This window comes from Anneissia japonica, unplaced genomic scaffold (assembly GCF_011630105.1).
Source record: "Anneissia japonica isolate Jap-2015-1 unplaced genomic scaffold, ASM1163010v1 scaffold287720_len810639_cov167, whole genome shotgun sequence".
In the NCBI taxonomy this organism is placed as follows: domain Eukaryota; kingdom Metazoa; phylum Echinodermata; class Crinoidea; order Comatulida; family Comatulidae; genus Anneissia; species Anneissia japonica.
In genome coordinates this window covers 756,897-772,092 of record NW_022736945.1, presented here as the reverse complement: position 1 = coordinate 772,092, position 15,196 = coordinate 756,897, and the positions used below count along the sequence as shown (strand labels likewise).

Below are 15,196 nucleotides of genomic sequence, written 5' to 3'. Positions count from 1 at the left end.
TTTTTTCCCCCCCCCCCCCCACAAGATTTCAGACGCTGATATGATATATGATATGATGCATGATTATTATATGATATGTGATATAATAATATATGACGTCAGGGCGGATTTGGTGGCGGGGTAGGGGAGGTGGGCGGCCCGGCCCCGCCCCCTCAGAATCTCAGAATCGCTAATTGGACATCGCTGGTAACTTCAGCACTTTCGTCCAATGTGTTTTGCTGCTTGTGTGCAACGTGTGCTCAAGTTTATTAAAGAGTATATATTTCATATTAGTTAAGAAAATTTTATTTTTAACTTGCTTTAATTTTGATAATACCTATCTAGAGCTGATCTGTAGGTTGATACTTCATTAGCCTGGACGACCTCAGATGGAAGATTATTCCAATCATTTATTGTTTTAGGCAAGAAACTATGTTTGTAGTTGTGTGCGACACTGAATTGGTGTGTGTGCGTTGATTTGGGTCCCAAACTGAGCATGCGTATTCAAGCTTTGGGCGAATGAGTGATTTGTATGCTGCTGCTTTGATTTGCGAGTCACATTTTGAAAAATTTCTTCTGAGAAATCCAAGATTATTTGAATAATTTATAACTTGGTTTATGTGTAGTTCCCATGATAAATCATTGGTAAGTGTAATTCCTAGGTATCGACGTCGTACTGTTGACGATAGTCAGATTTTCACCTAACATTCTGTATTTGAAATGTAGTGGGATTTACTTCTTGTCATATCAATTGTATGGCATTTGGACGGATTAAATGTCATTTGCCATTTTTTTTACCAGTTTACTAATTGTTGAAGATCATTTTGAAGTTGCTCCTTTTGGTAGGTAAAAAAATTAAAGTAAAAAAAAAAAAAAGAAAATGAAAAAAAAATGATAGCCCAGAATGCTTCAAATGTTATTTTCGGGCGCCGTCTAGAACAGAAAAATTTCGCGGGCATGCCGAACCCCCTCGAACAGTGTTGTCTCGATCGGCCCAACTTTCGCCCCCTCCCCCTTTTTGGACATCTCTGGATCCGCCCCTGGACGTATATGAAATATTTAATAGGTTAATCATCCAACATGCAGTTTGTTTTGTCTGAAATAAATGATGCTGTTGTTCAGATTGTTAGCCAATGCCCTAAAATGGAATCAAAGATCCTTTTTTTTTAGGCTTTTTTTTAATTTAATGTAAAACCCCACCTCACCTCTTCCATCAAAAGATGAGGTGGAAAATATAATTTAAGTATTTGTCATAAAATTGTGATTATCCCAGTTAAATTTATGACGCTGTCGTCTGGTGGTACCATACATCGTATCCTCCATCGTAAAACCATGGAGTTATTGACGTCATTCAATACAGTATACTGTACAACGATTTTTGCGGAGGCGGAGCTTCTCAGTCGTTGGTGGCGCTGTCCAGAATGAGAAAAAAAACATAGCAAAAGCAAACAGAATGTTGTGCAAGAGTGATGAAAACGGAGTTGTGTGACGACGATCAATATTGTGGTTTCCTTGATTCATTCTCTGTTAAGATGTACAGGGACTAAACGAAATTAATTATCAGGTATCAGATTGATGTTTCATTTTATATTGAAAATCAATTCGTATTCCTTATCCAACAACAGCTAACGTAGGCTAGGTAGGCACTAGGAAGGAGGCCTAGATTAGTAGACTTCGGCCGCCGACAATATCGGCCGCCACTGATCGAGGTTTGTATAATGTTCAAGTACAAGATTAAAAAATGAACGATAGACAGGTAAATAGATGAAGAGCTATGCTCGAAAAACGTATTATTTCGAATAATGAATATATTGGCAATATCGTACTTTTCGCTTTAGCGTTATTATGTATGTATACATTGCCTTTGCAGCCACTCTCCTTTTAGGTAGATAGAATGTATTAAAAACAAATTTTATACCCACATCTAAAAATATGTTTATTAAAATTTTTAACAATTAAGACAATAAAATTGTTGTCGGCTTCCAAAGTAGTCTTATCCCCACCACTAGAGGCCTAGGCCTAGAGAAAAAAGCCCTGGCTGATTAGTAATTATTAAGGAGCTAATGCACTTTTGAGAGCTGCAGCCATTTGCAATCAGTAGGAAATTGCCAGAATGTCTGAGTTTACAGTGCGAAGATTGCAAAACAGTACAGCTCGTCGTGCTAGCAAACACGGTATCAACCTGTATTTGTAAATGTATCTTTATCGATGAAGAACCTCAATTACGACAAGAAAGTTCAACAAAACTAGGGTACTTCATGAATGCCACATTTTGTTTGTCGGATGTTTCATGGGAAAATTCCAATTCAAATTTTAATTGTTTCACATTCGGCCCTATAAGAATTGACTCGGGACATTCGTGTAATTTTCTACCTGATTGCAAAACAGTACAGCTCGTCGTGCCAGCAAGCTTGACAACGCTGTATGAACCTGTATTTGTGAAGGGTATCTTTTTTGCTGGAAAAAAATTTGTGAGTGGTTGAATCATGTAAAAATGTTTTATAATCATATGTTGTGACTGTGAGAAGAACAGAACACTAAGGTAAAAAAATTAAGAATTAAAAGGTAGGTGCGAAAGTGCATTAGCACCATTATTAATTGGGTTATTGATATGATAAGGTGGTAGGCCTGGTGGAGTAAGCTATACCTTACTCTTGTATTCAGCGTTGAGCCTAAAATAGACTGACCAACAAGATTAACAGAACATTATAGTATTCATATAGGCATAGGCCGAGTAAGTGTAGCAGGTCAAAACAGCAATAAATCAAAACAGCAATGACCAAAATGGCAATGAACCAAAATGACAATGACAAGTACCAAAACAGTATAGTCCAAAATGGCGAAGGAGTGAAATCATTGCCAAGGCTAGCAGTTTATAATTTTCTGAATCGTTTTGAAATTGTCCCGATAGACAAATCGAATATTGCCATGGGCTCTTTTTCCCACTTTTAATGTTTATTATTATTTTTTCGCATTTCTTACTTTTATGACATAAATAGTATTTTGAAAGTTTTATTTGTTAAAATGTTTTACTGCTTTTATATTGTTTCCCCCCAATCTTTTTAATATTGAATTTTATGATGATAATAATAATAAAAATGATGATAAAATAATAATAATAATAATTATTATTATTATTATTGCTGCTGCTGCTTTTTAGCCTCATTTTTCCTTATTTAATCGTAGTACACTTTCATTTTTATAAGCGCCCGGGCGCTTAAAATGTTTTTTTGCACTTTTTGAGGGGCGCTTATTCGAACGGGGTGGAAAACAGAGTGGAAATTGGGCGCTTATGGAAATAGATGAAAATCGAGGGGTTCTTATGAAAACTTATTAAATTAAAGAGGCACATTTTGAATGAAAAACGATTATATAATTACATCAGGAAACCGCAAATTACAAATGGTGGTGCAGCGGAAAAGATAATCGTCCAGAGAGCATGGCTTGTCATGACAAGAATGTTGTGAGTTCAGTATTATGTAACAGCAGAATAGCAGATGAAATTAGTGGTGGTGGTTAGCTTGTTGAACATCAGCTGATTGAGATTAGCAGGATGGCATCATCATTGTAGGTTTTCTTGAAAACTCAGATGAGAATGTGTTAAAGGTGCAAATTGTTGGAAAAGGAGTAGGACTAAGCTATAGACAAATGTAAAGAAGATGATAGTTGGAAATATACTGTCTGTCCAGGGAACTCTCATCTGTCCAAGATAAATATCCTCATTTTGATATTGCCTACAGGAGAATGTGATTCCACTCCACACCTCCAATCATGCCAACATCCACAGTCCCAGGATTGATTGGTATGATATACAATGATTGGATTATTGAAGGGGCGTTTATTCAAATTAGAATGGGAGCTTATTCAAATGGGGCGCTTAAGAAAATATTCACGTTAGGAGGGACGTTTATTCGAGAAGGGCGCTTGTTCAAATGAGCCGCTTATTCGCGCGAGTACGGTAGTTTATTTTTTCGCATTTTTACTTTTATGACAAATTGTTTAGCATCGTTTTGGTCTTGCTGTTTTGACTTATTGCCGTTTTGTTTTATTGCCGTTCTGGTTGAAAAGTGTTGCCGTTTTGGTTTTTTGTTGTTTTGGTCATTGCTGTTCCAACTTATTGCCGTTTTGTCCAAAAGCCTTAACTAGGCTTGGTAAGGTTGGTAGTACATTACTTTCTTTACCAGGTAAATACAAATTATTGAGCACCCTGATTTTTAAAAAAATTATTTTTAGGCCATAATTAGACCAAAAATGAAGTCAACTTTGTATGTTTTGACTGTTATATAATGGAATATTCCTCTCAGAAATCTCATGACAGAAATGATGAGACTAGAAATTTTGCAATGAGCATTCGATTGAACTAACTGGCTAACTAATGGCGACAGCACTGCTGCTGAATGTGCTCATGCGTATATCTTGTCGAATTTAATGATATCGTTGATGTATTTTCAGGAAGTTTTTCAAAATGTTGCCAAAACATTTTTGAAGAAGCAGTATATTTAGGGCATAAGAATTATTAAACAGGCTGAAGAGTGTCTGAGGGATTTAGCCTCCTGCTGAAACATTGTTAACACGTAGACACAAATTACGTCAGTGAGACTAAAGTCACAGCCTTCAAGTGAAAGTTGAACTTTGGAGAAGTAAAAGTCAGTGAGGGAGTATCTCTGTGTACGCATTTGAAGAATGGGTTTTGCTAGCCAGCTCTACCTTCTAACATGGAAGAATTGGGTTCATCGCAAAAGAAAAAAGGTATGAATATTTGTGTATATTAATGATTTCAACTTTGAATATTCATCATTCATATGTAGCAAAGACAAACCAAACCAGTAAAACCTCGTAAATCATGCTACGGGGATAATGGCAAAACATGTTGAAATGTTGATTTTTAAATCTATTTTATTGTTCTACACTAACCCATTATTTATACATCATTTCATGCTATGTTGTTATTTTCTCCATTTTTGATGATTTGATGATGGAGAGAATTCCTCAAAATTTTAAACTCTGAAGGCTGATTTCTTAAAAGCTGTTATTATTTTAAACAGCACATGATTATTTTAAAAATTTCATTTTACTGTTTAGCCGTGTATTATTTATAAATCCACTTTTGTGAGGGCTGACTGGTTTGGTTTGTCTTTGCCACATTTTATTTTTGGAGTTCCGATGTTGGTTCATTAAATGCTTGCTCTAATCATGAGTTGTAAATTATATTACATTTACAAAATTTTTATATTCATTTATATGCATATTTTAAATCTAAGCATTCTAAGCTCCGTGTACAGTACAGTTTAGAAATGAATGTGCAAGTGAGTCATTAAAAGTTTGGTCATTCTTACTGAAGAAAAAAACAAATGCTTTCAATTTACAATGAAGACATTCTTTCTGCCAATTTTAACAGACACATTAGTACAAGTTAAAGAATAGTTTGCATTATAGTCCCATGTATTGGCTAGTATGGATTTTTGTGGTTAACATGTTCGTGTTGTGTCAGCAAAAACTGAATTGTTTCAATTTATCTCAATCACTGTTATGTATTTGTTTTTGAACTTCCTCTGGTTTTTTTTCTACAGTATTTTTTATATTTTGTACAGTTTTCCCATTTTATTATTCATTGTCAAATTTGTATTCTTTATGTACCTTCTTGTATTCTGATACAATAGTATAATACATACTCCAAGTATCGAAGTGCACGCCATCGTGTCGGGATTCACTATTGCGACATTAATTATGTCATCATCATTCCTGATGATGACATAATTAATGTTCAAATGTTGAATAACAATAAAACAATAATTTATTTTTTAAGACAAAGACTACTAACCTTTGTAGCATTGGTCATCATCATGTAATTATCATTAATGTCTACTTTTCTTCTGTTCAGTTCTGTCTCATGCAAATTTTGCAATATTGTAGTCATTAACTACAGTAGTAATAAGTAAATCTAATGCCAAAATTATGAACTCAGTGTACTGTATTTTATTTGCTAATAGAAATATTTCATAAATTGGACTAACAAAATTTTGGAAACATTTTCACAATTATCCACTATCCTCCACTATCCTTTTATTTATTCAACATATCTTGTTAATTTTCACTGGTTCAAAATATCTGTAACTGGTGGGTAATGATCTCCCACTTAGTAGGCTAGTGACTTTCCCATTTTCAATTGTGAACTACGGCCTACAGTAAATCAAATTAACATCGTCTTGTTCACGAGTTTCGCTTCACTAAAAGCGAAATGAATAAGATCCATGGTTTGACAGTGGCTATATCGTTGGAAACGAACATTGCTCATGCAACTATGCACTGCTTTTACATGTCAGTTCTACAGAGTTATCGCCGCATTCTGCAGCCCTCTGGACATTCAATAGAGAAACAGTTGTTGATGCCTCAATGCAAGGCTTATTTAAAGTCGAAGAAAATTAATCCCGACTAACACTGAACTGTTAATTCACCACCAGTAGGCCTACCAGCGCTACGTAGGGTTAGCACTATTAAGGCTACAAAGTCTTAGTGATACTATATAAATCAATTCACTTACCGCAATGTACTGTATTACACACGGTATAATGATTAAAATTCTTGAAGTCATTCCAACAAGTAAAGCAAAACAATAACATGCCTGTTTACTCAACGTCGTAAGTGCATGCTGTCTTAAAATGATATTCATTGAAAACAGTCTTAAATTTTTTTTAAAACTATGTTAGCTATGTTGAAAGTATGTTGCATGAGCGCTAATTTCCAGCTCACCCCCACTGTAAAAATTGTGTCGAATTTCATCTAGGAGAGGGTACGGTTTTTGGCCAGGGCAGTTTGTACGAGGCTGGGCGGAAGACCTTAAAAATGGCTTTAGGATGGGCGCAAGACATCAAGGCTGGCAGCCGTGCCCACCATCCGCTCTGCATAATGACATCCCTGATCTACTTTGGCATACAGCATATGGTGCTCAACTTCTTGTTCTCTTTTAGTTTTAAATAAATGTTTTCTTCTGTGTTAAATTTGTGATTAAATGATTCATTTAAAGACTTCCTGTCGTATTTTAGTTCAAACGGTGATGAAAAGATTTTTTTACCGGCACACGCACAGGAAAAAATTTTTTTTGCGGATAAAGAAAAAAATTATTTTTCACTTTATTGAATTTAGCATAGCCTTATGCTATATTACCCATAGTTTTTAACATTGATCTTCTGTCTACTTAAAATATTGTTTATTAGCCCATTAGTTTCTGCAAACTAGATGCTTTGTCTACCACATTTGCATACTTGGTTGTTGTAGTACCTCCCCCTTCTTAACTCTGTTGAGATGTTTCTTATCCCATTTGTACAGTCTCCTGATGAAGTCTACTCTATGGACAAAAGCTAGAGAATAAATTTTATACTGTTGTCATATTATTCTATAGCAGACTAACATGGCTAACACTTTTTATTCATCAAACTTTTACAGGTTAGGCTACTGGTAGAACTCTGTTGGCCTCTTTTCATTTTTATCATCATTGTACTTGTCAGGAGATCTGAACCACCTGAATATAAAGAAGAATGTAAGTAATATTTCCCATCCCTTTGCCCACTTATTTTTTCTAGTCTCCTGACATAATGAAATACTCTATTACCAAGATGTTGCTATCATCAAGTCCATTTTGTCCACTTGCCATTAATTTTTGCGTATTTATGAAGAAAAAAGTATGCTATAAAATCTAGTATTTGGAAGAAATTGAGCACAGGACCGTGGGATTTGCAAACATCTTAACCACCAAGCTACTCCTCAACTTGACAGATGCCAAAGTATGTTATGACAATAATTTACATGAGAAGATAAATAAAATATATTTTTATACAAAATAAAAACCTTGATGCTTAATAAAATATCCATCAACTACCTTGATGCCTTTATAAAATATTGATCTATACCATACACAATAAAGTATGTATACAACATATTCTACAAAAAAAAATATATAATTTTATCTGTGATGTTGAGTAGAGTTTGTGTACAAACAATTGTTAGTATTTCATGCTTGCTAATTAGAGTGCGGTCATCATCAACAAAGATCTTATAATTACAAGATAATGCTTTTCGCGATTTAGGCGTAACAAATAGAAACGATGCTCAGTAAAAAGAAGCATAAAAAGTATTCATTTTGAGAGAGAGCATCCTAGTTGTTACCATGGTTGTTACAGAACTTACATGCAGAAATCTGAGATGCGCTATGTTATAATTAACGATCGTTGATGTCAAAATTAAAAAGTAATCACTTGCATAGAAGGCACCCTACACTGTGTTATTACAGAAATGCAGAAATCTCGGAGAATGCTATCTTGATTATAATATATGATCTTTGAGTCATAATCACTGATGTTCATAGTTTATTATAATGATGCAGTATATATTATTAATTATTTGATTATTATTTTCAATTTTACCTACTGTATATATATGTTAATTAAATGTTAATTCTGCACTACACCCAATTTTATTTTATCTCCTCCTCATTTACTCATAGGCGTAGATCCCAGGGGATGGGGGATATATCCCCCCAATATTTGACAAGAGGGGGATGGTCCATTATATCATCCCCCCAATATTTTGACTATGTATGGGATAAAATGGAGCTTTACACACTTCAAAAGACTGTCACAGAAATAATTTGCACTGTCTTTATACAAAGATGAAAATTAGCATAATGTATTAATGTTGATAACAAAATTATTTTATCTGGTACCAATCTAAGCTCTTCTTTCCTTAGATGTTAGATGTGCTTGCAAAGAGAGCCACATTTCACAGTAATGTTATGTCAATTCCAAGAATGTCTAAGGTTATATCGGTTGATGAGAATTTATTGATTAGGCATATAGTAGCAAATTGCATCAATTTATTTTTCAAAAACAAGGTTTCCAGCTTCAGAGGGGAGGGGGCACATCCGCACAAGGGGCTAACACCAGGCGCGTAACAGGGGTCTTAGATCAGAGTGGGTATTTATTTTTCTGGTTAATAATTTACCATACTCACCCCACCCCACTCCCCATATAAAAAACAATACGACATAGGGCTTATCTCATTTATAATATAGGGCACACATGTGTGTTTGAAACTAAATATAAGCATTTTCATCATGGTTTTATTTATTACAAACATATTCTTTCACCATTAATACACATTGAGACCTTCTTTTAGGTTAAAACGATCTATCCTAAATTTGTCTTTCTTGAGTTTGGGACTATTATGTGTTTAAATAACTTAAAAGGATTAATCTAAAAAAGTTCTAAAAAATGCGCGCGAAGAAAATACATTTTTGTGTTTTTAATTCTAATTTCGTCAGAATTGATGAAAACTCCTTAAAATGTGCAATTTATAGAGGAAATTGGCCTACCGTAACAAGAAATGTGCACAAAGAATTTGAGAATTTCAGGCTCTTTCAGAGGATTGAGTGGGGAAAGATTTTCCAAAGATGGATATTTTCCCCTTGTCCCCTCTAAAATGTGCAATTTTTAGCGGAAATTGGCCCATGTTAACAAGAAATTTGGGGTTTTTAGGCATTTTCAGGGGATGAAAAGGGCATTTATAAAGGGGTGGGGAAGATTGTCCAAAGATAGATATTTTCCCCTTGTCCCACATTGGTTACGCCATCGGGCAGCAGAGATCAAAGGAGTTATGACAGTTTTTGAAGTGGAGAAGGGCAGGGTGATGTGAGTCTGGTCATTATGATATCTTCCATTTTATTCTTGTCTTTATTTTTCTCTTCTCTTTTTCTTTTCCTTTCCTTTTCTTTTCCTCTTCTTTCTCTTTTCCTCCCTCTCCCCTCTGTCTTTTCTCTTATTACCCAGCCCGGTACGACGGCTTGGTCAGCCCGGTAAAAACTGTCAGGGGAGGGGCAGTTTTCCCCCAGCCCCCCACCCCCGCAACACTGGCTAACATGCCAATCATCCTCCCCCAATGAAAAATACTTTTCTACGCCATTGCATTACTGCCTCTCATTCTTCGTTTTTTGTTCTTAGCAGCACCTCATTGGTGTGGAACAAAACATTAACCAAACAAAGCCTCATTTTAAATCCAGTTTCCTTAACCCTTTCCAGTCTGCCCCATTACCATTGCCTGAGGCTGTACCAAAGCTGAGAAATTACATCATCTACACTAAATGTTGGCTTTTTACTGGGCGCAGGCATTATATTTGGTCTGAATACAGGAGGCCCTCTACAGAAATACTTATACATCACTCTCAAATAATCCTAGATATAAAACATGAAATCTATACAGGGCGTACGTATGACGCCCCTCGCTATAAAGTATGGTCAAAGAGGGCGTTGTCGTGACACCATACGACTGGAAAGGGTTAAATGCATTTGTAGCTTTCTAGACATACTGTACTTTAAAGCTAATAAAAATATGTTTCCTAACCATAATTACTATATTTTAACTCTGCAGGCCATTTCTACAGTCGGGCTTTGTTTTCGGCTGGCTGGTTGCCTACTCTGCAGTCCTTTGTCTGTGATAGTCAACATCAGTGTCACAGTAATACAACACCTGGTGAAAATGCTGGAAGCATTAATGACTTTCAAAGTTCAGGGTAAGCTGATCATTTTTTATATGTGTCTTGTTAGGATTTCAAAGGCATATTAAGCAGCCCACGAATTTTACGTCGCCAATTGGCAATTGCCGACCATATTGCCGAGCCAGAATTGCTACAGGACGGCAATTTTTTGCCGACCTAGGCCTAGATTTCTTTGCTTCAAAAAATGCTTTGAAAGTAAAAAACAGGCTATAGCAGACACTAAATTTCATGTATGTCGTCAAACCAAGGAAATTTGTGGTTCATAAAACAGATTTCTTTGTATTTTTAATAGGCATGCAATACGTACGATTTGTGTACAATCGTCTTGTCTTTCTCGCCTGGTCATTTCGTAGGCTAGGCCTAGGTAGGAATGACACTAGCTAGCCAGACAAGGCCTACAACATCGCACAATTGAAGCCACATGGGCTGCGTAGACCGTAATGCTATCTAAATCTATTATTTCTCTTCATTTTACAGTATTATCATATTTAAAATGTTGTTCATTATCTAAAAACAACAAAATATTATTAAAACAAAAACATATTATAGGCCTAATCCTACCGTCCGTTTAAACGCAATCACGATCACATCGTGACTTCACTACTAACAAGTACTGTACATGTGTGGAAAATCCCTGATAGATCATTCTGGGCATGCGCACGGACATGCATGGGCAGTTTTGAAGCAGCCTGTGAGAATACGATCGTAGTTTTTTACGAAAGTGATATTTCCCATGCCAAAGATAATGATAAAACAAACGCTAAAACGAAATTTATTCGGCGATTTTCTTATGTAAAACATATGTATTATACTACATTATTAAATTAATACAAGTACGACCATTCTTTCACCAGCAATATATTGATTTAATACAGAAATTACCAAAATCACAATCTGTAGATGACGATGTAAGGTCGAGCGTTTGGAAAAATACTATACTATATAGGCCTAGGTAGTAAAAAATTGCAGAGGCTGTCGACCTCGGAGAATTTAAGGTCGGCAAATTTTTGCCGACCTAATTTTTTTCTAATTTCATGGGCTGTATTAAGTTAGTTTCATTTTTTTTTTTAGAAGATAGCCAATCCTTTGTTCAACAAAGTAACTACGCTGTGCCACTTCTTCATATTCATGCCCTAACCCCCCCCCTCCCGGCACCTCCCCTGAGTATGCCATGGGATGACATGACATGCATCAATATGATGCATGCTATTAGACTCATTTGACCTTGATAATTCCTGTGGAATATCCCTGTGACTTCCATGATAATAATGTTTTTCTCCAATCCATATTCTGATTACATCCTCTTTTATTCTTCATTTTAGCTTCCGGCTATCCATTAATATGCATGTACAGTAGTAGTAGCTTATAATTATTACCATTTTCTTTAAAAAGATGTCAATGCCACATTGACCTTTTATAAAATGATTGGTCATTTCCAATCGAAGATGATATCAAATACAATGATACATGAGACACAGTACAGTATGTAAATATTGTTTAACATTGGTATAACAGTAGTTTTAGTCACAAATTTGAAAAACAATTTACAAAAAAAGCTATGCCCCAGTTTTACAAAAAATATAACATTTTCTATTTCAAGTCTATATTATCTCACTGTCATAGTCTAACAAAATAACTTCTGATTTGTGTATTGTTAAAATTTAATTTTGATATAAACTCGCATATTATTAAGAACATACAGATGAACAACATTTTTTAAATGTGGATACAGTAGAAAGAAATATTTATCATTCAGTACTACAAGTGTCACGGCTTGTTAGGTACAGTAGGCAGGGACCCAGGCCATGTGCAATTTACCACAATGACGCTGTGAGTTAAACAGATCTCAGGATGAAATGGTTGGCCACCCACTGAGTTTGACTGTGTGACTACAATTTTTTTTTTTTTCAATCTATACAATCAGTGGCAGCCGATGCTGAATTGCATCATTGTATTTACATTAAAAATACTGTACAAAAATAAGACCGTTATAATAATTACAACTAGAAGCATAATTATAAGAATTACAATTAATATAACCATAATTACCAAAATCATAATACCATAATTATTATTATTATTATTATTATTATTATTATTATTATTATTATTATTATTTAAAAACATATGGAAAAAAACAAAAAAAAGCATACCACTACACAGCAAAACGGCAACAAATCATTATATTAAACAAAGTACATAAAGTGGGGTTACAATGTAGTTTTTGACAGTGATTGCTATTATTAAATAACAAATGTTTTGTTCTGAAAAAATATGTATGCATTATTTTGGTTACCAGATTTAAATCCTGTAACACTTGATAATTACCATTTTAACACATGGATAGTGATTTTAATCTATAAAACATACATTTGAAACATAATAGATTTATTGGAAGTCAAGTGTAATTATCAATCTCAGTAATTGTGTTTGCTGTATAGTTAAAATTACATGAACATCCAGACTTCTATTTTCACTAAAACCATGCTTAACCAACACTTCATACAACATCATGAATACATTTTCAAAAGGCAAGTTTTTTATTTTACAGTTCTAGTTAGAGTTCATTCACAAATTTTTATGAACATTTTCACAAGTGTTCAAGCTGTACTCTTTTTCGTTATCCCCTCCCTCCCTTCTGAATGTGTACAAAAAATGTTGATTTTGCAAAACCATTCTCCATTTTTGTACTTGGTTGCTTAAATATGAATTTTATATCCATGGTTACATTATACTTTTAACATTATTTTACATATTGCATGTTATTGTATAATGTTCAATGACCCCTAACTTTTATATTAGCCTTTTGAAAATTAAAATTGACATATAGTTTCACAGGGTTAGTATAAAAATGAATAAAGCCTTCCTGTTTTTTGCTTAAATATTATTTTGTACTAGAAATTGCAAATTGCAAGTAAAGTGCTGCGAAGTACAACTGCATATAAATGTTCTTCGAACAAAATTATTTATGCGAGTCAAGTGAAGATAATGAATAATAAAAATATTATATAAAAAATAATATGAGACACGACACATTGTCTATATTAGAACACTTCTCATTGGGTAACAAAGTCGTTATTTTTCATTTTTGTCAAAAAGTGTCTATAATGGTGAATTATGGTTTAGGTTTTTTTTTAATAAAGTTTTAAAAATTTCTATGTATGTGGAAAATGTAGTTGATTACCAAAGGTTACAATTTTTATTTTGAAGACTGCATTTGGTCTAGGAAGTGTACATTATTTTATGGGGAAGTTTCCAAGGGCGGGTTTTCTAGGGGCGAGTTGACAGCCAAAGAGTGTTGTCAAAGTGCGAGCCTTCGTGTTATTTGATCACAAGTGCGAGACATCGCAAGTGTGAGCCAGCGAGCCATGACGTCACGACAATAGATACGAGATGTTACTCGAGTTGTGCAAGGTATCGGCTGAGATTTGTGGAGTACAATTCAAAAAACAACTATAGGTTTAATAATGAATTATTGTGATGTTAAATAGACAATGTTAGCTATCAAGGAGCGACATTGTTTTTCATTGGGACCTTCGTCCCTTCAAGGCTAGGCCTATACCATCCTAGCTAGTCTAGGCATAGAGAAGGCTAGTGCGACATGCGGACGTTGGTACGTGTTGGTTAGTCTACAAACGTCGGCTTAAGTAATTGATTTTACCCAGCAGAACGAAAGAAGGAAACTCCGCTTTTCAGTCGTCTTAGGCCCTTGTTTTTTGACAAACAATGACCTTTAAGAGGTCAAATTGCTGTCAAGAATATGGATTGGCTGCTTCGTAGCAAATATGCATCACCTTCAGTATCACTTGAATTCATATATTATTAACTAATGTATTCTACTAAATCTTTAGTCTCCTGTATCTAGCTTATAAATTGACACTTTGCTGTTGACATTAAGAAGAGCTACTTTATTCCTTTATATTCCCAAATATAATTACGCCAAGGTTGATTGTATCTAGTCGACCATTTTCATGGTACATTCTATATAGTATTTGTTAAGCATACCAATTCCCTTGTTAATGTGAAGTGCTATAGAGACCTTATAGTAATTATACATCTTTAATAGACTAGCATTGTCAGTTTTCTGCTTAGCTTGTTAAAGTTAGCTTAATGGCATGTAGTACAGTTGTAGGTGTACAGTATTTAATTACATTCATCCTACTGTAGGTATTCCTTTAATTATACCAGCCTACAAAATTCCCATTCATATTTGATTAAGGCTGCTACTCTTTTAACAACCAGCTGCTGCTTCTAAACATCTCTAAAGTGCATAATTTAGTGATGTTTGACAGAGAAAATGGAAACGCCAGGGGAATGAGAAACATAATATGTGGCAAAGACAAGCCAAACCAGTCACTCGTCGCAAATCGTGTTTCAGAGAAAATGGCCAAAACATGCTGGAATGTCAAATTTAAAAAAATCTATTTTATTGCATTAAAATAACCTTTATATATCAACACATCATTCTATGCTGCCTGAAATCATAAACTTTGACGGTTAATTTCTCATATATTTTTCTTTAAACAGCTGTGTGGTTAAACGCTTGTAACTTCATAACGAAATGTCCAATTTGAATGATTTTTTTACCATTTTATAGCTATTATTTTACTCTCTAACACTGTATTAATAACTCAAAATCGATTTTTGCGATGAGTGACTGGTTTGGCTTGT

General features: G+C 34.6%; 1 protein-coding gene across 2 annotated transcripts in view; it reads left to right on the top strand.

Moving 5' to 3' along the window:
* Positions 1-1,410: 1,410 nt before the first annotated feature.
* Positions 1,411-15,196, top strand: part of LOC117116990 (phospholipid-transporting ATPase ABCA1-like) — a 50,417-nt gene continuing 36,631 nt past the window's right edge. For both annotated transcript variants that reach the window (XM_033261159.1, XM_033261158.1), the window contains exons 1-4: positions 1,411-1,543; positions 4,432-4,728; positions 7,423-7,516; positions 10,399-10,540. In XM_033261159.1, coding sequence (XP_033117050.1) covers positions 4,663-4,728; positions 7,423-7,516; positions 10,399-10,540 — 302 coding nt within the window. In that variant the 5' untranslated portion in view covers positions 1,411-1,543; positions 4,432-4,662. The remainder of the gene's footprint in view (positions 1,544-4,431; positions 4,729-7,422; positions 7,517-10,398; positions 10,541-15,196) is intronic.